General features: G+C 46.4%; 1 protein-coding gene across 2 annotated transcripts in view; it reads right to left on the bottom strand.

Moving 5' to 3' along the window:
- LOC311112767 (neuralized-like protein 4) overlaps window positions 1-23,608 on the bottom strand; it is a 35,797-nt gene that overhangs the window by 5,693 nt on the left and 6,496 nt on the right. The window contains exons 2-23 of one of the 2 annotated variants that reach the window (XM_084155905.1): window positions 17,000-17,203; window positions 16,390-16,690; window positions 16,195-16,260; window positions 15,594-16,021; window positions 14,931-15,042; window positions 14,200-14,288; window positions 14,046-14,118; window positions 10,902-11,175; window positions 6,976-7,175; window positions 6,629-6,714; window positions 6,219-6,381; window positions 5,810-6,020; window positions 5,582-5,673; window positions 5,399-5,477; window positions 4,967-5,142; window positions 4,548-4,676; window positions 4,285-4,430; window positions 3,933-4,151; window positions 3,575-3,673; window positions 2,528-2,671; window positions 934-1,104; window positions 595-753 (exon numbers count right to left, since the gene is read on the bottom strand). In XM_084155905.1, coding sequence (XP_084012031.1) covers window positions 595-753; window positions 934-1,104; window positions 2,528-2,671; window positions 3,575-3,673; window positions 3,933-4,151; window positions 4,285-4,430; window positions 4,548-4,676; window positions 4,967-5,142; window positions 5,399-5,477; window positions 5,582-5,673; window positions 5,810-6,020; window positions 6,219-6,381; window positions 6,629-6,714; window positions 6,976-7,175; window positions 10,902-11,175; window positions 14,046-14,118; window positions 14,200-14,288; window positions 14,931-15,042; window positions 15,594-16,021; window positions 16,195-16,260; window positions 16,390-16,690; window positions 17,000-17,203 — 3,621 coding nt within the window. The remainder of the gene's footprint in view (window positions 1-594; window positions 754-933; window positions 1,105-2,527; window positions 2,672-3,574; window positions 3,674-3,932; window positions 4,152-4,284; window positions 4,431-4,547; window positions 4,677-4,966; window positions 5,143-5,398; window positions 5,478-5,581; window positions 5,674-5,809; window positions 6,021-6,218; window positions 6,382-6,628; window positions 6,715-6,975; window positions 7,176-10,901; window positions 11,176-14,045; window positions 14,119-14,199; window positions 14,289-14,930; window positions 15,043-15,593; window positions 16,022-16,194; window positions 16,261-16,389; window positions 16,691-16,999; window positions 17,204-23,608) is intronic. The other variant, XM_084155906.1, reaches the window with a different exon arrangement.

The following is a 23,608-nucleotide window of genomic DNA, read 5'->3' as shown; positions in this document are numbered from 1 at the left end:
AAAGAGAGAAGAGAGGGAGAGGGTACATTTCAATTAAGATGCGTGTTGTGTTTGTCTTGCTATCTGTACCTTGTGTGTGTGTGTGTGTGTGTGTGTGTACCTTGTGTGTGTGTTTGTGTGCGCGCAGTGTTTCCCCTAGGAATTAATTCAGTAGCTGTGGCAGAGATAGCGGGGGGGACCTTTTCAGTTATTCAACAAAACTTAAGTTGACTTTTTTTAAGTCAAATGCATTAAAATGAAATGTTCTCTTCCTTTGAAACTCATCTGAAAATCGAGGACAGTTTAATTTTATCTATTGATCTCAAAATCACCAGCCACTTCTATATTAACCGCAAAAATTATTTCACTAGTGTAATGTTACTGTATCTTAATAGGGATGGTTCCACTTCCAGGATTACAAGCTAGTTAGCTTGGAGGTTTCTCAGACGATCTGATGACAATCTGAGGAAGATATGTAACTTGTTGTACCTTGTCACTCTGATCTTAAAAGCTCATCTTGGCAGAATTTTTATTTGCAGTGGCGGCAATGATTTAGCAGCGGCGGTGCGCTGCTGCTAAATGAATATAGGGGAAACACTGGTGTGTGTCCAGTACCTTCAGTGAGTTGTGGAAGACAGAGTCTCTCTGCAGCAGCCACACAGAGCGTTTCAGACAGCACGCAGTGGAGGGAAAGTTGAGGCGGTCTGGGGAGTGGCCTATCACCCCTAGCGACAGGGACGACGTCCACGACGCGTTCAGGCGGTCAATCTGAAACTATGGCAACATTGATAGTCGAAATGTCATTCACCAACTATGGGAACAGAATGCACTATAAAAGATGTGTCCCTATACAACAATTAAACACCCCCTTGGCTACCCCAATCAAATCCTGACACACACACCCCTAACCCCATCACTCACACACACACACACACACACACACACACACAGTACCTGGAACAGTTGTTGTCGGGGCAGGGGTTGTGCTGTGACCAGGAGGCCCTGGTTGTAGCTGGAGACGCGGGCCGCCGTCAGGTTCTGATTGGACAGCTGGATGTTCTTCCCATGGTTCTCCAGGAAGGTCATGACTGTGTTGGGCACCAGGGCCGGCTCACCAGTCTCAACCTGATGGATGGAGAGAGTAGATAGATAGAGATAGAGAGAGGAGAGGGAGAGATAGAGGAGAGAGAGTAGATAGATAGAGGAGAGAGGGAGAGATAGAGAGGGAGAGATAGAGGAGAGAGAGTAGATAGAGAGAGAGTGAGAGATAGAGGAGAGAGAGAGAGAGAGGGGAAAGGGAGAGATAGAGAGGAGAGGGGAGAGGGAGAGAGAGAGATAGAGGAGAGAGAGTAGATAGATAGAGGAGAGGGAGAGATAGAGAGGGGAGAGAGAGAGAGAGAGAGATATATAGAGAGGAGAGGGAGAGATAGAGGAGAGAGGGATAGATAGAGGAGAGAGAGAGAGAGAGAGGGGGGAGAGGGAGAGAGAGATCGAGAGAGAGATAGAGAGGAGAGGGAGAGATAGAGAGGGGAGAGGGAGAGAGAGAGGAGAGGGAGAGATAGATAGGAGAGGGAGAGATAGAGAGGGGAGAGGGAGAGAGAGATAGGAGAGGGGAGAGGGAGAGAGAGATAGGAGAGGGAGAGAGAGAGAGGAGAGGGAGAGAGAGAGAGAGGAGAGGGAGAGATAGAGATAGAAAGAGGGTTGAGGGAGAGAAGATAGAGAGGAGAGGGAGATCGAGATGAAACAAACTGTATTTACATACAGTGTACAAAACATTAGGAACACCTGCTCTTTCCATGACACAGACTGACCAGGTGAATCCAGGTGAAAGCTATGATCCGTTATTGATGTCACTTGTTAAATCCACTTAAAATCAGCGTAGATGAAGGGGAGGAGACAGGTTAAAAAATATATTTTTAAGCCTTGAAACAATTGAGACATGGATTGTGTATGTGTGCCATTCTGAGGGTGAATGGGCAAGACAAAAGATGCAAGTGCCTTTGAACGGGGTATGGTAGTAGGTGCCAGGCGCACTGGTTTGTGTTAAGAACTGTAACGATGCTTGGTTTTTCACGCTCAACAGTTTCCCGTGTGTATCAAGAATGGTCCACCACCCAAAGGGCATCCAGCCAATTTGACACAACTGTGAGAAGCATTGGAGTCAACATGGGCCAGCATCCCTGTGGAACGCTTTCGACACCTTATAGAGTCCATGCCCTGACAAATTGAGGCTGTTCTGAGGGAAAAAGGGGCAGGGGGTGCAACTCAATATTATGAATGTGTTCCTAATGTTTTGTACACTCAGTGTATTTAACCACCTATGGAGTAATTGCCGGTTTCCTTCTGTACTTTGAGATGCTTGCATGACAAAAGCAGAGAAATAAAAATTCCACACATTTTCTTACTTTACAAGAAACAAAGTCTAACATTATAGTTGTGAAGCTATAATCACTGAAGATCCAGACGAAAGCATATCATCCATCGGTCCCTCCTTCCCTCACCTATCTCCTTCTCCCTCTATCCCTCTATCCCCACACCCGTGTCTCACCGGTGTGCGGTCCTCCTCTCCTTCGCTGCAGCTGTCTGAGGAGAGGGAGGGGGCCTTGATGCGCCCTGCGTCCTCCAGCACTGATGAACTGACGATGGACACCGCTGTCACACGACCATACAGGTCCAACACTGCATACACGTTCTATAGGTAGGGGAGAGAGGTGGGGGTTAGTGGGGTGGGGTGTTGTGTGTTAGTAAAACAAGGAACATTCGAACAGTTCACCGGTCCCTACTAGGAAATAGGCTATTTTAGGCTTAGGTTTACAATTGCATGCTGACCGGACGCATGCGCGAGCGTTGCAAAATAAAATGTACACAGATGTTATTCAATCATTGCACTCACACTGCTCGCGCGCGTCTGTGTAGCCAGGCGCTAAAATAGAGCTTGGTTCTATTTGTGACGCTCGACGCACTGCAAGTCCTGCCTTTCCCATCTCCTCATTGGTTTTTAGGAGCATATACCCACGTGGGTGATTGAAAGATTAACTGAGGTCCACACTCCAGTCCAGTTGGTGGTGGTAATGCATCTTAAAGTTGGTAGCCAAACGACATATAAAGTCCAAAGAAGAAGAAGAAGCCTGAAGGAAGCCCGAACTTGGTTTACTGTTTTATCTGTGGATTAATTGTTGGAGTAGAGGACCTTGTGCATTTCAGGTAAAATAACAACCCAATGTTTATATCCCAGGACAAATTAGCTAGCAACAGCAATCTAGCTAGCTAAATTGCCATAAATGTTTAATACTTTTTGACCTGTCCCCAAGTTAATATAGTTGAATCAGAGTTAGTTTTGATATTTCAACCTGCGTGTCCTGATCGTGTCTGGTGTGGGAGGAAAAAATCAACACCTGTGCGGTCTGGTCAGCATGTTAGGGTTAGAATTAGGGTAAGGAGTTAGGGTTAGGGGTTAAGGTAAATAGGATTTTGAATGGGAATAAATTGTTTGGTCCCCACAAGTCTAGGAAAACAATAATGTGTGAATTGAACAAGTATGACGTGTGTGTATGAGAGAACAGTTTGTACGTTCATGAAGTGTGTGTGTGTGTACCTTGGCCACAGCGGTGGCAGCTGGTCCCATGTCCTCTCCGTCGATAAGGACGTGCATGGTGTCATCGCTGCATCTCTTCACCCCAACGCGGTTCCCCACCTAGACACACACAGAATCCAACTCAGGCACCAAATGTAGTACCTACTTAGCTATTAATCTATTCATCACAATCCTTCTATCCATTCCATATGCACTAATGTTTATAGTGTCCATCTTTGTCTTTTTCTTTCTTCCTCCAATCCCAACCTGTTGTTCCCTCCCTCCCCCCCATGTTTCTCTCTGTTTCTGCAACAACTGACAAAATAAGTACAAATTATTGATTCAACAGAGCTCTGGAATCCAACGTCCTGTCTCTCACCGTCAGTCTGTCCAGGGAGGCGCCGTAGTTCTGTCTCTGCAGGAGCCCGTTGCGTCTGACCTCTGACCCCGCTAGCAGCCAGGTGACCTTGGCCCGGAGCTGTGTGAGGGAGGGGGACAGGCCTGAAATGGGGCAGGAGGGCAGCTCTGGAGGGGCTAGGGTGGTCAGACCCATGTGGAGGGAACCAGACCACTGGTCATCCACCTCGTCTATCTTCACCTGGGGTTTGGGTGGAGGGACAATAATACAACATCAATAATTAATGTTATGAAGTGGGTGTGTGTATGAGACAGCAGATTAATCAAGTGTTATGGAAATACAGCAGTCTAATAGATAACAGAACACTACGCACCTCAAACAGTTCTTCTGTTTTGAGTTCCTTGGCGCTGAAGACGATGCCGTGTGCATATCCTCCCAGCCTGACGGCCTGGCAGCCCTCTCCCAGCAGAACCACGTTTTTACCATGCTTACTGTGGAGCCGGTGGGCCACGCCTGCCACTACACACACAGGGAAGAAGGAGAGATGTGAGCCAGACTGTCGTTCAACAACTTATTTAGATCCATAGCCTGAGAGAAAATAACACACACACACACACATCCATCCATGGTCAGTACCTGGGGAGTGTATGGGGAAGCTTTTTTCTGTGATGTTGCTGGTACACAGACTGTTATCCTGAGGGCCAGAGGAACTGGTGATGGACACCTGAACACACTGACCATACAGGTCTATCACCGCGTACACCTCTAATGGAGGGAAGGAGGGAGGGAGACAAGAGAGAGAGGAAAGAGGGGTTTACCAAGTTCACCATATATTTGGAAAGTGGAGACGCTTGACAAAGAGATCAATGAGACTAGCCTTGATTTAGCACAAGAGAGCTGCTAAGTGGATTTATTCAGAGACACTTAGCATCAAAGTGCATAGTACACACCATCAGTTCCATTTCAATCCAATCAATTCATGAGCCTTTTGTCCCCAACCCCTAGCCCATGTATGGGGTCGTAAAATGGGTTTTATGATAACTGGTTCCATTCACCTTTACCTGGCGGCAGCCCGGTGCAGGCCACGCCCTGGTCTACCCCGTTGATGTAGTAGTGAAGGTCGCCGGTGGCCGAGCGCATCATGCCGATCCTACTGCCCGTGGTCAGAGTGTCCAGGTCACAGCCGTAGTTGTTACGCATGGTGTTGCCGTCCTGCATGATGGCCGTGCCACTGGTGGGGGGGGGGGGGGTGAGAGAGGGAGTTCAAATTAAACTTGGTTTATTTCATGCACAAGACAGAGGAAGGTATTCCCTTAGATGCTTCTTAGTGAGATCCACTGTAGTAGATAGATACAACAGTAGGAGTCGATAACAGTAGATTTAATCTAATCTATGTTTCAAAACAAGAGGGTTGAAAATCATTCATTTAGAATGTTCAAGCACTGAGACAGACACAAAACACTCACATCTCCCCACCCAACACACACCTAAGCATCCAGGTATCGTAGTCTATATCCGTCATGGTGTTAGGAAACTCCAGCTCTTCTGGCCTGATGGCGGTCACACCTGGATAGAACACACACACACGGACAAACATATATCACCCCACTGCTGTGTGTGTGGATAGGGCTGTGTGAGAAGGTCGAGAGGGTTAAATAGAAACGCCTTACCTGCCATTATCTTACCTGCTTCTATTGACCCCGACCAACGGTCCACCATCTTCTGAATGACTATCTCAAAGAGCTCTCCATCTCGAAGGCACCTGAAAACGGACAACACACAGTCAGGACACACAAACACATGATGTGTGTGTGTGTGTGTGTGGACCTTCTGACCTGTTGGAGATGACGCAGGTGTGTGTGTGTGTGTGTGTGTGTGTGTGTGTGTGTGTCACTGACCTGTTGGAGATGACGATGGCGTCGTTGAACTCGGATCGACAGTTCTGTCTGAGGGCGGTGCGCCCCCCGTTGGTGATTACCGCGTTAGTGCCGTGCAGCTGGTGGAAGCGCAGGTCGTTGGCACTGTTGCCCCCGGCGACCGAGCATGGGCTGCTGGGCGACATGACGACGGGGCCCTCCGAGCTGTCCTCAGGGAGAGGGGGGAGGTCTGCTAGAGAGCGTAGAAATGGTTGTGGATGGTTGTTGAGGCAAAGCTAGTTGGATGAGGATATTCACATACTATCTACAGATACATTTCCATGTCTTCAGTATACACGTGGTTCCAAAACCTTTTTGATCTGTGACGCACTAGAAGCCTTTGGAATTGTCTTGGGAACCTTTATCTTTGTCAACCCTCCTCCATGCTCACCCATGTCGTCCATGATGGTGGCCTGCGCGGCCTGGCCGTAGAGGTCCACCACGGCGTAGACACTGAGTGGGATGTTCCACGCCGCCGGGCCCTGCGCCACCCCGTTCACAAAGAAGTGGAGGCTCCCATCCTCCTTACGCACCACACCCACTGTGTCCCCCGCCTGGAGAGAGAGAGAGAAGACAGGGGTCAGAGAGAAAGAGATCAGTGTTAAATTGACAACCTCAAAGCACACAACAACAGGTGATATGGGTGAGAAGTACGATAGAATGTAAGTGTTGATAGTGAGTGAGAAGAAGAAAAAGAGTGAGAGCAGGAACAGGACAGAGAGAGAGAGAGGATGAGAAATAGAGAGAGGGGGATAGAGTTTATTAATCTAAGGATGACTGTAAAGTATGTCTCCCACTCACTTTGAGTCGGTCCAGGTTGTGTCCGTACTCGTCCAGTATGGTGGTTCCGTTGTGCATCACCCCGTTCCCGGTCATCATCCAAGTCCCTGGGACACAAAACCATAACATCAGTCAACCTACAACAAAATCATCAAATCAGTCAACCTACAACAAATCCAGAACATCAGTCAAACTACAACAAAATCATCAAATCAGTCAAACAGCCCTTTCCAAACATTGTTTGAGTATGGAAAAGTAGATGAATCAAGCCCCTAGCCTAAAAAGAAGGCTAGTTGGGCCTGCTAGTGTATTGCTTTCAGATCTACAAGTAACCCTGCTAGGGGGTAGGGGTAAGAGGTTGGTATTACCTGATTGGTTGGTATTACCTGAGCGCAGGTTGGTCATGGTGGAGGGCAGCTGCAGGTAGGCGGGGTTGTGCGTGGTCACGCCAATCTCGATGGAGCCCGCCCACTTGTCCACCATCTTGTCGATGCGCACCTGGAACACCTCGTTGGAGCGCAGCGGGCGGCCACTCAGGACCACGCCGTGATTGAAGTCGTCCGAAGCACTGCCCGAGGAAAAATACACACAAACAACCAATCAATTAAATCAAATGTATCTATTTATGTAATATACAGTGGCTTGCGAAAGTATTCACCCCACTTGCCATTTTTCCAATTTTTTTGCCTTACAACCTGGAATTTTAATGTTTCCCCTTAAACCACTCAAGTCTTGCTTTAGCAGTATGCTTAGGGTCATTGTCCTGCTGGAAGGTGAACCTCTGTCCCAGTCTCAAATCTCTGGAAGACTGAAACAGGTTTCCCTCAAGAATTTCCCTGTATTTAGCGCAATCCATCATTCCTTCAATTCTGACCAGTTTCCCACTCCCTGCCGATGAAAAACATCCCCACAGCACGATACTGCCACCACCATGCTTCACTGTGGGGATGGTGTTCTCGGGGTGATGAGAGGTGTTGGGTTTGCGCCAGACATAGCATTTTCCTTGATGGCCAAAAAGCTCAATTTTAGTCTCATCTGACCGGAGTACCTTCTTCCATATGTTTGGGGAGTCACCCACATGCGTTTTGGCTAACACCAAACGTGCTTGCTTATTTTTTTCTTTAAGCAATGCCTTTTTTCTGGCCACTCTTCCGTAAAGCCCAGCTCTGTTGAGTGTACGGCTTAAAGTGGTCCAATCTCCGCTGTGGAGCTTTGCAGCTCCTTCAGGGTTCTCTTTGGTCTCTTTGTTGCCTCTGATTAATGCCCTCCTTGCCTGGTCCGTGAGTTTTGGTGGGCGGCCCTCTCTTGGCAGGTTTGTGATGGTGCCATATTATTTCAATGTTTTAATAATGGATTTAAATGGTGCTCTGTGGGATGTTCAAAGTTTCTGATATTTTTGTATAGCCCAACCCTGATCTGTACTTCTCCACAACTTTGTCCCTGACCTGTTTGGAGAGCTCCTTGATCTTCATGGTGCCGCTTGCTTGGTGGTGCCCCTTGCTTAGTGGTGTTGCAGACTCTGGGGCCTTTCAGAACAGGTGTATATATACACACTGAGCTCATGTGACAGATCACGTGACACTTACCTGTGGCAGGGCTTGAAAACTATTACAGACTACAAAGGGAAGCACAGCCGCGAGCTGCCCAGTGACACAAGCCTACCAGACGAGCTAAACCACTTCTATGCTCGCTTCGAGGCAAGCAACACTGAAGCATGCATGAGAGCACCAGCTGTTCCGGATGACTATGTGATCACGCTCTCCGTAGCCGATGTGAGTAAGACTTTTAAGCAGGTCAACATTCACAAGGCCGCAGGGCCAGACGGATTACCAGGACGTGTACTCCGAGCATGTGCCGACCAACTGGCAAGTGTCTTCACTGACATTTTCAACATGTCCCTGACTGAGTCTGTAATACCAACATGTTTCAAGCAGACCACCATAGTCCCCGTGCCCAAGAACTCTAAGATAACCTGCCTAAATGACTACCGACCCGTAGCACTGACGTCTGTAGCCATGAAGTGCTTTGAAAGACTGGTCATGGCTCACATCAACAGCATAATCCCAGAAACCCTAGACCCACTCCAATTTGCATACCGCCCCAACAGATCCACAGATGATGCAATCTCTATCGCACTCCACACTGCCCTTTCCCACCTGGACAAGAGGAACACCTACGTGAGAATGCTATTCATTGACTACAGCTCAGCATTCAACACCATAGTGCCCTCTAAGCTCATCACTAAGCTAAGGATCCTGGGACTAAACACCTCCCTCTGCAACTGGATCCTGGACTTCCTGACGGGCCGCCCCCAGGTGGTAAGGGTAGGTAACAACACATCTGCCACACTGATCCTCAACACGGGGGCCCCTCAGGGGTGCATGCTCAGTCCCCTCCTGTACTCTCTGTTCACCCATGACTGCATGGCCAGGCACGACTCCAACACCATCATTAAGTTTGCCGACGACACAACAGTGGTAGGCCTGATCACCGACAACGATGAGACAGCCTATAGGGAAGAGGTCAGAGATCTGGCCGTGTGGTGCCAGGACAACAACCTCTCCCTCAACGTGACCAAGACAAAGGAGATGATTGTGGACTACAGGGAAAAAAAGAGGACTGAGCACGCCCCCATTCTCATCGACGGGGCTGTAGTGGAACAGGTTGAGAGCTTCAAGTTCCTTGGTGTCCACATCACCAACGAACTATCATGGTCCAAACACACCAAGACAGTCGTGAAGAGGGCACGACAAAGCCTATTCCCCCTCAGGAGACTAAAAAGATTTGGCATGGGTCCTCAGATCCTCAAAATATTCTACAGCTGCACCATCGAGAGCATCCTGACTGGTTGCATCACCGCCTGGTATGGCAACTGCTTGGCCTCTGACCGCAAGGCACTACAGAGGGTAGTGCGTACAGCCCAGTACATCACTGGGGAAAAGCTTCCTGCCATCCAGGACCTCTATACCAGGCGGTGTCAGAGGAAGGCCCTCAAAATTGTCAAAGACTCCAGCCACCCTAGTCATAGACTGTTCTCTCTGCTACCGCACGGCAAGCGGTACCGGAGTGCCAAGTCTAGGTCCAAAAGACTTCTCAACAGCTTCTACCCCCAAGCCATAAGACTCCTGAACAGCTAATCATGGCTACCCGGACTATTTGCACTGCCCCCCACCCCATCCTTTTTACGCTGCTGCTACTCTGTTAAGTATTTATGCATAGTCACTTTAACTCTACCCACATGTACATATTACCTCAACTAGCCGGTGCCCCCGCACATTGACTCTGCAACGGTACCCCCTGTATATATAGCCTCCCTACTGTCACTTTATTTTACTTCTGCTCTTTTTTTCTCAACACTTTTTTTGTTGTTGTTTTATTCTTACTTTTTTTGTTTAAAATAAATGCACTGTTGGTTAAGGGCTGTAAGTAAGCATTTCACTGTAATGTCTGCACCTGTTGTATTCGGCGCATGTGACTTGTATAGTGACTTGTATTTAAATGTAGTAATTCAACAACAAACGTTGTTTAGCCTCCACATTTACATTTACGTCATTTAGCAGACGCTCTTATCCAGAGCGACTTACATTATTACTTTCTTTCATACCCCCTGTGGGAATCGAACCCACAACCCTGGCGTTGCAAACGCCATGCTCTATCAACTGAGCTACATCCCTGCTGGCCATTCCCTCCCCTACCCTGGACGACGCTGGGCCAATTGCGCGCCGCCCCATGGGTCTCCCGGTCACGGCCGGCTACGACAGAGCCTGGATTCGAACCAGGATCTCTAGTGGCACAGTTAGCACTGCGATGCAGGGCCTTAGACCACTGCGCCACTCAGGAGACATGTGACCAATAAAAGTTGATTTGATTTGACTTAGATTGCACACAGGTGGACTTTATTTAACTAATTATGTGACTTCTGAAGGTAATTGGTTGCACCAGATCTTATGTAGGGGCTTCATAGCAAAGGGGGTGAATACATATGCACGCACCACTTTTCCATTATATATTCTTTTGAATTCTTTGAGACAGGTTATTTTTTTCATTTCACTTCACCAATTTGGACTATTTTGTGTATGTCCATTACATGAAATCCAAATAAAAATCCATTTAAATTACAGGTTTTAATGCAACAAAATAGGAAAAACGCCAAGGGGGATGAATACTTTTGCAAGGCACTGTACCACACCCCCTCGGGCCTTACTGCTTAAATATACTATGACCAATTAAATCTTACAAACAGTTGGTAAAGATATGATATTGTTCGAAACAAGGCCATGGTTACAATACGTACTGAGGGCGAAGCGCCGTCCTGCCCTCGCTGATGATGGCTGCCTTTTGGCCACAGTTGGAGTGGAAGAGGAGGCGGTCAGGGGCGTCGGGGTCCGGTGTGAGGGAGAGGGCGGGCCGGGGGCGGCCAACATCTGGCGACAGCGCCCGCATGATGGCGTTGTTGCGGCGGAGACGGTCGCTGTGGTTGTGATTGTGGACGATGGTCACCTTGACCGCCATGCCGTAGAGGTCGACCACGCCGTAGACCACAGTGGGTGTCTGGGCCGCTGCCACGCCTAGGGGGCAGGGTAAGAGGTCAAATTGAGGTTATGAACGACTTGGATGAAATGTGGTAATGATTTGCAATTGTACGTGTTTCTCGAACTGACAATGATATTTATACATTGTATGGGGCAAAACTCCTCTGCATGACAATTATGTAAACAATCCATCAAATGACAACAAGTATGTAAAACATAGCAAGCATTTCAATGATGTGCCTCTTAATAAATAATATACTTCATGCATTTTTGCTGCATTTTCAGTATTACCATACAAATTGCAGCATTATGGTTTGCCTGTCCTTCACACTGCAATGTTAATAGCTACTCTATCAACATATGAGCTCAAAGCTCCTATCCCTCTAACACAGGGGTGTCAAACTCATTTTAGCTCAGGGGCCACATGGAGGAAAATCTATTCCCAAGTGGGCCGGACCGGAAAAATCATGGTATATATATAACTTAAAAACAACAACTTCAGATTGTTTTCTTTGTTTTAATACGATCAACATACAACATAAAGCTGGAGCCTGAGGACAGTGTGTCCAAAATAGTACAAGCACAACATCACTATTAATCATAAAACACGTCAAGTTTATTTGAAAATTCTAAAGAAAAAGAACAAACACACAATGCCTCAGTGATTAACAGAACTGTTTCACAGATCACAGAACTATATCAGGGTGTCATTTCTCAGGCAGAAATGTAGATACAAATAATGAAATCCTGTTCCCCAAACAAGTGCAAGAACCACAGAGTCAAGAATAGGTTAAATATACAAATAAAATAAAAACAATTAAAAACAATAGCACATCAACATAAAAACATATAAACATAAAGCTGGAGCCTGTGGACAGTGTCCAAAAGCACAACATCACTATTAATCATAAAACACCTCAAGTTATTTGAAAGTTCTGAGGACAAAGAACACACAAACACACAATGCCTCAGTGATTCACAGAAGTATATCACAGATCACAGAACTATATCAGGGTGTCATTTCTCAGGCAGAAATGTAGATACAAATAATGAAATCCTGTTCCCCAAACAAGTGCAAGAACCACAGAGTCAAGAATAGGTTAAATATACAAATAAAATAAAAACAATTAAAAACAATAGCACATCAACATAAAAACATATAAACATAAATCTGAAAGCGTTGCTCAAACTCCCGTAACAGTCCCGTTATTTTATCTTTGAACCGCTTCATGTCTGCCACATGTTGGGTTGCGCACACATTTTTCAGACAGGGGAAGTGAGCTGCATCACCACCGGCAAGTTGCGTCTCCCACAATGACAGCTTCAACTTGAAAGAACGTATGCTGTCATAATACTGCGTGACAACTTTGTTGCGCCCTTGCAGCTGTTTGTTCAAGTTATTCAGGTGCTCTGTAATATCCACCATAAATGCAAGGTCCTGCATCCATTCTGCGGAATGAAATTCTAACACTGGTTTGCCCTTTTCTTCCATGAACTGTTCAATTTCTTCTCGTAAATCAAAGAAACGCCTCAGCACAGCACCTCGGCTTAACCATCTTACCTCAGTGTGGTATGGCAGGCCATAGATGTGGTCTTTCTCTCTGAGAAGGCTGTCAAACTGACGGTGATTCAGGCTTCTGGATCGGATGAAACTAACAGTTTGGATGACCACCTTCATGACGTTATCCATCTTTAATGACTTGCAACACAAAGCCTCCTGGTGCAAAATACAGTGAAAAGTCAAAAAATCACGTCCTCCATTTGCAGATTGCACTTTCTCTCTGAACTTTGTCACAACGCCTGCTTTTTTCCCGATCATTGAGGGCGCTGACAGCGCGGGACCAGTCCACTCCGACCCTGTCCAGCGCGGCGACGAGTGCGGTAAAAATATCAGCTGCTGTCGTTGTATCTGTCATCGGCACCAACTCCACGAACTCCTCGGTGACGGTCAATGTCTCCGCGGATGAAAATGGCCAGTTGTGCAACATCTCTAATGTCCGTGCTTTCATCAATTGCAACCGAAAACGCAATAAATTACATTACTTTTTGCTTCAACTGGCTGTCCAAATCCACTGAAAGATCGGAAATCCTGTCTGCAACTGTGTTTCTTGTCAGGCTGATATTTGCAAAAGCCTGCCGCTTTTCAGGGCACACAATCTCCGCTGCCTTCATCATGTATGTTTTTACAAATTCACCCTCACTAAATGGTTTTGAAGCCACTGCGATTTCATTAGCAATGAGGTAGCTAGCTTTCACTGCAGCGTCACTGATGTCTCGGCTGTGAGTAAACACAGACTGCTGTTTCTTCAGACCCGCCAACAGTTCATTCACCTTCTCTCATCTCCGCTGTCCTTGAAAGTTGTCATATTTGTCGGCATGAAGACTCACATAGTGGCGACGAAGGTTATATTCTTTCAGCACTGCAACATGCTCTGAACACACCAAACATACAGCTTTCCCATTCAATTCCGTGAATAAATAGGATGACCATTTTTCTTGGAACACTCTGCGTCCACTTTTCTCTTTTTTGACAGAGACATATTGGGGCAATGAGGGTGCCAAAGCACATCATGTTAAAAGTATAAGCCGTAATAAATATCGCGGGCAAAACAAAGTAGGTCATTGGCTGCACGTGCTTGACCTACTTGCTCTGCCCCGGTATAAACAGTTTGCTTGCTTAACACAATTGCTATTGCGCCATCCAGTGGACGCAATTGGAACAGCAGTTTATTTTAAATTGCAGCGCATTTTTATACTTTACAATTATTTTTATTTTTTTTAATCATCTCGCGGGCCGGATTAAACCCGTTTGCGGGCCGGACGTTTGACACCCCTGCTCTAACACCATGCTACAGCCATTCAATCCCCCGTTACATTGACGGATGCTCCTGGCGTGTCACTCTCACCTTGGTCGATGCCATTGATGTAGAAGTGAAGAGCTCCGCTGGCCTTGTGCATCAAGCCTATGTGATCCCCCTCCTGGAATGGAAGTCACAGAGTGTCATGGTTAAGATGTTAGGGATGTGTGTGTCTATATGTGTCTGTGCGTGAGACACTGACCTGCAGTTCATCCAGGCTGAATTCACAGTACTCCCGACGGGTTCCCTTGCCGTTAGTCAGGATCCCACAGCCACTCATCATGATTGTACCTGGAAGGCAAGAAAGAAACACACAGCAAGATGTAGCCTTATACTTTTTTTCTTCTTTTTTTTTTTTCTTTTTATTCTGGGGGTAGATCAGCTTAATATTGCAGATAGATTGTAACTTCTATCAATGTAGCCTTATACTTTGCAAAGAACAAGAATGAACAGCCCCTCCTGGATTTCGCTGGGATTTTTTGGTGATATTTGCGGGCAAAAGATAATGACATTTTGCATGGCAATATGCAATGACTGTCAAGTTTCTCGCGAAAACACGCTAACGAAGGAAAAGGTTTGTTGACGTGTAGCTTGATTTAACCATATTATGTGGTAAATGTGTGGTGATTGGTTGAAAATGCAAGCCCTCTTTTTGTACTGCAGTGACGGGTCAGTTTTATGCGATAATATTGCGATGATTTTACTGTTTTATTGTAAAAATAGTGCGGTGATTGGTCAAACTTGCAAGCCCTCGCAAAATATGCGGGGAATTGTTGCTTTTGCAACAACAACAAAATTGATCGCAGAATCCTGGAGGGATTGAACATGTGTGCAGTTTGTTGTGGAATGAATAGATCAAGTTGTATATTGGGTTTGAGCAACACCTCGCTAGCGTGTGTATGTATGCGTGTTACGTGTGTGTATGTTACGTACCTGAGCGCAGATTTGTCATTGTGGCTGGGTAGTCCAAGTTGTTGGGGTTGTGTGTCGTCACGCCAATCTCGATCGACCCCGACCACTTGTCCACCAGCTTATCTATGCGGATCTGTGGCACAACAGAAACCAGGGGCGCATTCAGAAACCAGGGGCGCAAAAAGTATTGCAACGGAAAACGGAAACAAGCGTTTCTTATTGGAGAAGTTCAGGCAGTCCCTTCCCTGCTTTGGTCTCTAGTGAATTCTCTCACTCTCTTTTAGATTATAGAAACATTTAATATTTTTACATTTTACATTATTCATCTCAAGCTACAGTCCATCAGACCCCAATGGAAATGCACTAATCTATTCATTCACACCCTGTGGCTGTAACATATGAATATTCGGTAACACTTCACTTGACACCCAGCGTCATAACATGTTATGACGGGCGGGATGCTAACCAAATTAACGTAACCAGTTATGACAGCTGGTGTCAGCAATGACAGCTGTTATGTTATTACTATGACAGTGCTATGTAGGCTATTCCTTATGAGCATTCAAATTAAGAATGACCAGACAAATGTTATTATTGTTGTAAAACACCTTGATCTAAGCCCCTCGTTTCAACTCCTTCCAAGCATTCACATATCTCAGTATCGGAGCAAGTGATTGGCCGCACCTCAAACATCTCGTTGTGTCGAAGTGGCCGGTTGGTCATGACCACGCCGTTGTTGAACTCGTCCAGCGGTCGCCGCCTCTCAGCCGTCTTGTTGTTGTTGCTCAGCTTGATCAGTGTGCCGCACTTCTCGTGGAACAGCAGCGCATCATTGGTTAGCATCCCGCCCGTCAGTGCCCCGGGTCTCGCCCCTCCGCCGCCTGCAGGGCTGTTATTGACGCTTCCAGTATTGCCGGTCCCGCCCCCGCTGTCACTACTGTTAACGGATCCCCCTCCGCTGATGCTCCCCCTGTCCCCTCTACTTCCTGTTCCTGAGTCTGTCCCTGTTCCACCCCCCCCCAGGTCTCCCCCTCCTCCCCCGTTGTCCTCTGAGCGGTAAAGGGATACGATGGCATTGTTTAACACGTCAAAGAGCTGGTGCTCTGTCAGAACTACAGGGGCAGGCGAGAGAAAAATAAAGTGTGTGTGTGAGAGAGTGGAGAGGAAGAGAGATTGTGTGAGAGAAAGAAAGAGAGAAAGAGAGACAAAGATGGCGAGTCAGTTGCACAATTGACCAAATGTAACAGAGATTGGGGTAGAGGTTTTAGGGTTTTGATTTTCTTACCAGTCTCAGGCTCTAGGTTGTTGGGGAGCTTGTCAGGTCGGTTATGAGTAGGAGGGAGCTCAGGCACTGAGACAAAGCAGGAAGGAGAAGACAAACCCTCTTTCCCTCATTACTACACCCTTTCACACGATGACACAACAAACCCTCCATTTCAATAGATAAACATTGTCAACAAAAACATCAACAACCTCCTACCTTCCTCTATCGTCCCGTTTGTCGCCGCTGCCAGGATCACCACTGACGTCAGACCCCCGACGTCCCCCTCCCTGACCCCGCACACCACCACCTCCTCTTCCACCTCCTCTTCCACCTCCTCCACCGTCTCCCTCTCAGTGTCTCTCTCCGCCAAGGACGGCGGCTCGCAGCTCACCACAGTCACTTGCGTACACTTGCCGTAGAGGTCCACCACCGCCCAGAGGCCCGTCGGGAGACCACTGGCAGCTGCGCCACAGTCCTGCCCGTTCACCCACAGGTGGAGCTCGCCGTGGGCGCTCCGCTGTACAGTAGAACAGAAACAAAAAAAATGATAACTCATTGTCCATTTTTTGAGAAACAGACATTTGACTTCTGGCTAGCCTATCTAAACCTCCCCAAATACACAGAGAATTGAGAGGCACAGGGTCAGCCATGAAGCAGCGCCGCTGGATGGAGAGCAATTGTAGAGATTGAGTGCCTTGCTCAAGGGCACAACGGCAAGGATCAGAGACCAGTACACCTTCTGTTACCAATTCAGTACCTTGCCTGGGGCTTGAACCGGCGACCTTCCGGCCACTAGTCCGCCTTGCTAAGCCAATAGGCTACCTACCTGTATGCCCACACGGTCGCCCTCAGACAGCTGGTCCAGGTCGCGGCCGTACTCCTCGAGGACGGAGCGGCCGTCACGTAGCACCGAGCAGCCAGACACGATCCAGGAGCCTCCCTTCAGACCCGTAGCGCTGCTGGGGAAGTCGAGACCAGCCGGGTCCAGAGACGTCACCCCGATCTCTATGGAGCCGCTCCAAGAGTTCACCTGTAGCAGGAAGAGAAGGGTGTGTTTATCTACATTTATTTATTCATCTATTAATTTATTGGTCAATTTTGACATTTAGTCAGTTATGTTCAATATATTGTATAGATTAGTAAGCCTACACGTCATTCCAAATGAGTTTATTTACTTTTTCCTCTGTTAGATGGGTCGGTTGTTTAGCAACAAAAGCGTTGGGTGCACAACTATGAGGCAAGACAGACAGGGTGGGCTTAGACTGTTGACAATATGTAAACTACACTGCTCAAAAAAATAAAGGGAACACTAAAATAACACATCCTAGACCTGAATGAATGAAATAATCTTATTAAATACTTTTTTCTTTACATAGTTGAATGTGCTGACAACAAAATCACACAAAAATGATCAATGGAAATCAAATTTATCAACCCATGGAGGTCTGGATTTGGAGTCACCCTCAAAATTAAAGTGGAAAACCACACTACAGGCTGATCCAACTTTGATGTAATGTCCTTAAAACAAGTCAAAATGAGGCTCAGTAGTGTGTGTGGCCTCCACGTGCCTGTATGACCTCCCTACAACGCCTGGGCATGCTCCTGATGAGGTGGCGGATGGTCTCCTGAGGGATCTCCTCCCAGACCTGGACTAAAGCATCCGCCAACTCCTGGACAGTCTGTGGTGCAACGTGGCGTTGGTGGATGGATCGAGACATGATGTCCCAGATGTGCTCAATTGGATTCAGGTCTGGGGAACGGGCGGGCCAGTCCATAGCATCAATGCCTTCCTCTTGCAGGAACTGCTGACACACTCCAGCCACATGAGGTCTAGCATTGTCTTGCATTAGGAGGAAACTAGGGCCAACCGCACCAGCATATGGTCTCACAAGGGGTCTGAGGATCTCATTTCGGTACCTAATGGCAGTCAGGCTACCTCTGGCGAGCACATGGAGGGCTGTGCGGCCCCCCAAAGAAATGCCACCCCACACCATGACTGACCCACCGCCAAACCGGTCATGCTGGAGGATGTTGCAGGCAGCAGAACGTTCTCCATGGCGTCTCCAGACTCTGTCACATGTGCTCAGTGTGAACCTGCTTTCATCTGTGAAGAGCACAGGGCGCCAGTGGCGAATTTGCCAATCTTGGTGTTCTCTGGCAAATGCCAAACGTCCTGCACGGTGTTGGGCTGTAAGCACAACCCCCACCTGTGGACGTCGGGCCCTCATACCACCCTCATGGAGTCTGTTTCTGACCGTTTGAGCAGACACATGCACATTTGTGGCCTGCTGGAGGTCATTTTGCAGGGCTCTGGCAGTGCTCCTCCTTGCACAAAGGCGGAGGTAGCGGTCCTGCTGCTGGGTTGTTGCCCTCCTACGGCCTCCTCCACGTCTCCTGATGTACTGGCCTGTCTCCTGGTAGCGCCTCCATGCTCTGGACACTACGCTGACAGACACAGCAAACCTTCTTGCCACAGCTCGCATTGATGTGCCATCCTGGATGAGCTGTACTACCTGAGCCACTTGTGTGGGTTGTAGACTCCGTCTCATGCTACCACTAGAGTGAAAGCACCGCCAGCATTCAAAAGTGACCAGAACATCAGCCAGGAAGCATAGGAACTGAGAAGTGGTCTGTGGTCACCACCTGCAGAACCACTTCTTTATTGGGGGTGTCTTACTAATTGCCTATCATTTCCACCTGTTGTCTATTCCATTTGCACAACAGCATGTGAAATTTATTGTCAATCAGTGTTGCTTCCTAAGTGGACAGTTTGATTTCACAGAAGTGTGATTGACTTGGAGTTACATTGTGTTGTTTAAGTGTTCCCTTTATTTTTTTGAGCAGTGTATATATGTCTCCAAATGTTTCTTGAAAACATAAATACCTTTGCACAATGAGCACTTGTCTCAAATACATCGTTACAGTTCTTGGATAGCTAGCGAATTTTAGCATAGACATGACATCAGTCAAAACAAGACATGGTATCAATAACAAGATACAACGAGCTGAAAAGAGCCACCTACGATTCCCCACATGGCAGCTTCTTGTCATTGTTGCTAGCTATCTGACCGTTCAGTCTTCCGGCCACATCCATGCGCACGCTTCATTTTTGTCATGTTGTCAGACAACCAGTCTATTAGGTCTATCTTTATTGAGTCCTTTTTAACATTTATTTACACTTTATCTATTAACAGTCAACTCCTAATAATGGCACATTATGTGAACAACAAACAGAGAATCAAACTGAGTCAATCAAATCAAATCAAGTCAGTAAAGGCATCCCAGTAAAATCTTAGGCCTACAGGAGAAGTCAGGTCAGCTGGGTTAAACCAGGAGTCAATAATATACTGTAAACTAAGCCAGAGGATTCATATCTAGAGGGGTTTTACAGGGCTGTGTCATGTCTGTTAGCTAGGTTTTCAGATTTATGATAATGTACTTGCTGGGATGGATGCCGGAATGCCAGATCTTGTGATTTTTTGTATGACAGTATTACATGATGTGTAGGCCAAAGTCAACACCGGCACCACAAAACCATTCTGTCATTGCGTGCCCTTGGAAAGTGTGAATGATCACGAGGTGTGTATCAATTTCATTCATTGAATGCACACAGAGTGGAACTGCACACTCAAATCTGTCATTTGAAACATTAAAACATACAATTCAATGTGTCAAAAAGAGCGTTTTTAAAACCACTATAGCTTCTTCTCACCATGCCAATATTTTGCTCTTACCTCCCCACCCAAACACTCTCACCATCTCTTTCCTGTCTGTCTTGTCTTCCTCCAGTTGGTTAGATGCTAGGGCTAGGCTATGTAAGAGAGTTACAACAGTCCAGGGATCTGAGTTACAGATCTAGACTAAGCCTAAGACTGGCAATGCCTTACCGTGTGGAAGGCATAGAATTAGGAATTAGAATACTAGAATGGACATGAATCTTCTTATGATGGTATACTCCCGAGTCCATATTCACGTAATAAGGAATTCCCATCGACCACAAATTTGGGAAAACATTATTTCCTATTGACCCCCATTGTAAAAGAGCCAACTTCGTCGTTGATTATTTGTTATACAGAAATAACAGAACATGCCTGAAAAACTGCTGTGCTGTTATTATTTCCCCACAGTTGGGCAGGGCTGCGACATTCTATCTAATACTGACTGGGACTATAAAGGTCAGCCATTTTGGTCAGGGAGTTTGCCAACCATTGTTTGCCAGTGCTGTGATAAGATAAAATGTAAAATAATGAATTTGAAGAATTTATACTACATGACCAAACGTATGTGGACACCTGCTCGTCGAACATCTAATTCCAAACTCATGGGCTTTAATATAGAGTTGGTCCCCCCATTTGCCTCTACAACAGCCTCCACTCTTCCGGGAAAGCTTTCTACTAGATGTTGTAACATTGCTGCGGGAACTTGCTTCCATTCAGCCACAAGAGCATTAGTGAGGTCGGGCACTAATGTTGGGCGATTATGCCTGGCTCGCAGTCGGCGTTCCAATTAATCCCAAAGGTGTTCGATGGTGTTGAGGTCAGGGCTCTGTACAGGCCAGTCAAGTTCTTCCACACAGATGTCGACAAATCATTTCTGTATGGACTTCGCTTTGTGCACGGGGGCATTGTCATGCTGAAACAAGAATGGGCCTTCCCCAAACTGTTGCCACAAAGTTGTAAGCACAGAATAATGTCATCATACGCTTTAGCATTAAGATTTCCCTTCACTGGAACTAAGGGGCCAAGCCCGAACCATGAAAAACAGTCCCAGACCATTATTCCTCCTCCACCAAACCTTACAGTTGGCACTATGCATTCGGGCAGGTAGCGTTCTCCTGGCATCCGCCAAACCCAGAGTCTTCCGTCGGACTGCCAGATGGTGAAGCGTGATTCATCGCTCCAGAGAACGCGTTTCCACTGCTCCAGAGTCCAATGGTGGCGAGCTTTACACCACTTCAGCCGACGCTTCGCATTGCGCATGGTGATCTTAGGCTTGTGTGCGGCTGCTCGGCCATGGAAACCCATTTCATGAAGCTCACGACGATTAGTTATTGTGCTGATGTTGCTTCCAGAGGCAGTTTGGAACCCGATAGTGAGTGTTGCAACCGAGGACAGACGATTTCTACGCGCTTCAGCGGTCCTGTTCTGTGAGCTTGTGTGGCCTACCACTTCGCGGCTGAGCCGTTGTCGCTCCTAGACGTTTCCACTTCACAATAACAGCACTTACAGTTGACCGGGGCAGTTCTCGCAGGGCAGAAATTTGACGAACTGACTTGTTGGAAAGGTGGCATCCTATGTTGAAAGTCACTGAGCTCTTCAGTAAGGCCATTCTACTGTCAATGTTTGTCTATGGCGATTGAATGGCTGTGTGCTCTATTTTATACACACTGTCAGCAACGGGTGTGGCTGAAATAGCCGAATCCACTAATCTGAAGGGGTGTCCACATACTTTTGTATATATAGTGTACCTGCACTGTATGTTTGTTAGCTAACCAGCCAGTTTTAGAGGAATGATTCCATAAATGTGTCTAACTGCCAATATGCCAACATTCCATTCAAACAATGCAGTCAATCCCCAGCCATATACTGGCTGACAACAGTTGATGATAGAACTTAGACAAGTTGTAAATGCAACAAGTACTGATATTGTATCATACAATAGCACTCACAGCTTTCCAAGAAAACTAAAACTGAGACATTTATGGTCTGTTTACATATATTTTAGAGGCTATTTATACAGAGAATTGGTATAAAACCCATATAAACTGTATTTATAATTATAAACTATATTTTATGTTGACAATAATTATATATTACACAATTTCTGATATATCACATGCCTTACTTTTATTTTCCCGCTTTATTATTTATTACGGCCATTGAGATGTTAGCTATTAAAATCAGATCCAACAATAATATCAAGGGATTAGAAATCCAGGGCTTAAAAACAAAGGTGTCATTATACGCTGATTTTGGTTTTCGTCAGGCATTACTGGAACCATGTCGTCCAAAACTTCATGTCGTCCAACTTTTGAATCATCTGTCCATAGAACGTTCTTCCAAGAGTCTTGATGATCATCCAGGTGCTTTTTGGCAAACTTGAGTCAACTTTTTGGACGAGATGGGTCCAATTATGCCTGGCGAAAACCAAACACTGCATTCCACAGTAAGAACATCATACCAAAGGTCAAGCATTGTGGTGGTGGTGTGATGGTTTGGGGATGCTTTGCTGCCTCAGGACCTGGACGACTTGCCTTAATAGAAGGAACCATGAATTCTGCTCTGTATCAGAGAATTCTACAGGAGAATGTCAGACCATCCGTCTGTGAGCTGAAGCTGAAGCGCAGCTGGGTCATGCAGCAAGACAATGATCCAAAACACACAAGTCTACATGAAAATTGCTAAAAAGCAACAAATTTGAAGTTTTGGAATGGCCTAGTCAAAGTCCAGACCTAATCCCAATTGAGATGTTGTGGCAGGACTTGAAATGAGCAGTTCATGCTTGAAAACCCACACGTCACTGAGTTAAAGCAGTTCTGCATGGAAGAGTGGGCCAAAATTTCTCCACAGCGACGTGAGAGACTGATCAACAACTACAGGAAGCATTTGGTTGGAGTCATTGCAGCTAAAGGTGGCACAACCAGTTATTGAGTGTAAGGGGGCAATTACTTTTTCACACAGGGGAATTGGGTGTTGCGTAACTTTGTTTATGAAATAAATATGTAATTGTTGTGTTATTTGTTCACTTATGTTCCCTTTATCTAATATTAGGTTTTGGTTGAAGATCTGATCTACTGACAACATTTCTCCCAAATTCCAAATACAAATATTGTCATTTAGAGCATTTATTTGCAGAAAATGTTCAAAACTGGTCAAAATAACAAAAAAGTGTTGTCAGACCTCAAATAATGCAAAGAAAATAAGTTCATTTTTAAACAACACAATACTAATGTTTTAACTTAGGAAGAGTTCAGAAATCAATATTTGGTGGAATAACCCTGATTTTCAATCACAGCTTTCATGCGTCTTGGCATGATCTCCACCAGTCTTTCACATTGATGTTGGGTGACTTTATGCCACTCCTGGCGCAAAAATTCAAGCAGCTCGGCTTTGTTTGATTGCTTGTGACCATCCATCTTCCTCTTGATCACATTCCAGAAGTTTTCAATGGGGTTCAGGTCTGGAGATTGGGCTGGCCATGACAGGGTCTTGATCTGGTGGTCCTCCATCCACACCTTGATTGACCTGGCTGTGTGACATGGCGCATTGTCCTGCTGGAAAAACCAATCCTCAGAGTTGGGGAACAATGTCAGAGCAAAAGGACGCAAGTTTTCTTCCAGGACAACCTTGTACATGGCTTGATTCATGCGTCCTTCACAAAGACAAATCTGCCCGATTCCAGCCTTGCTGAAGCACCCCCAGATCATCACCGATCC

The sequence above is a fragment of the Coregonus lavaretus genome, assembly GCF_964263955.1.
Source record: "Coregonus lavaretus genome assembly, chromosome: 39".
NCBI lineage: Eukaryota > Metazoa > Chordata > Actinopteri > Salmoniformes > Salmonidae > Coregonus > Coregonus lavaretus.
Note: the sequence above shows the minus strand (reverse complement) of the source record. Positions and strands in the feature narration are given on the sequence as shown.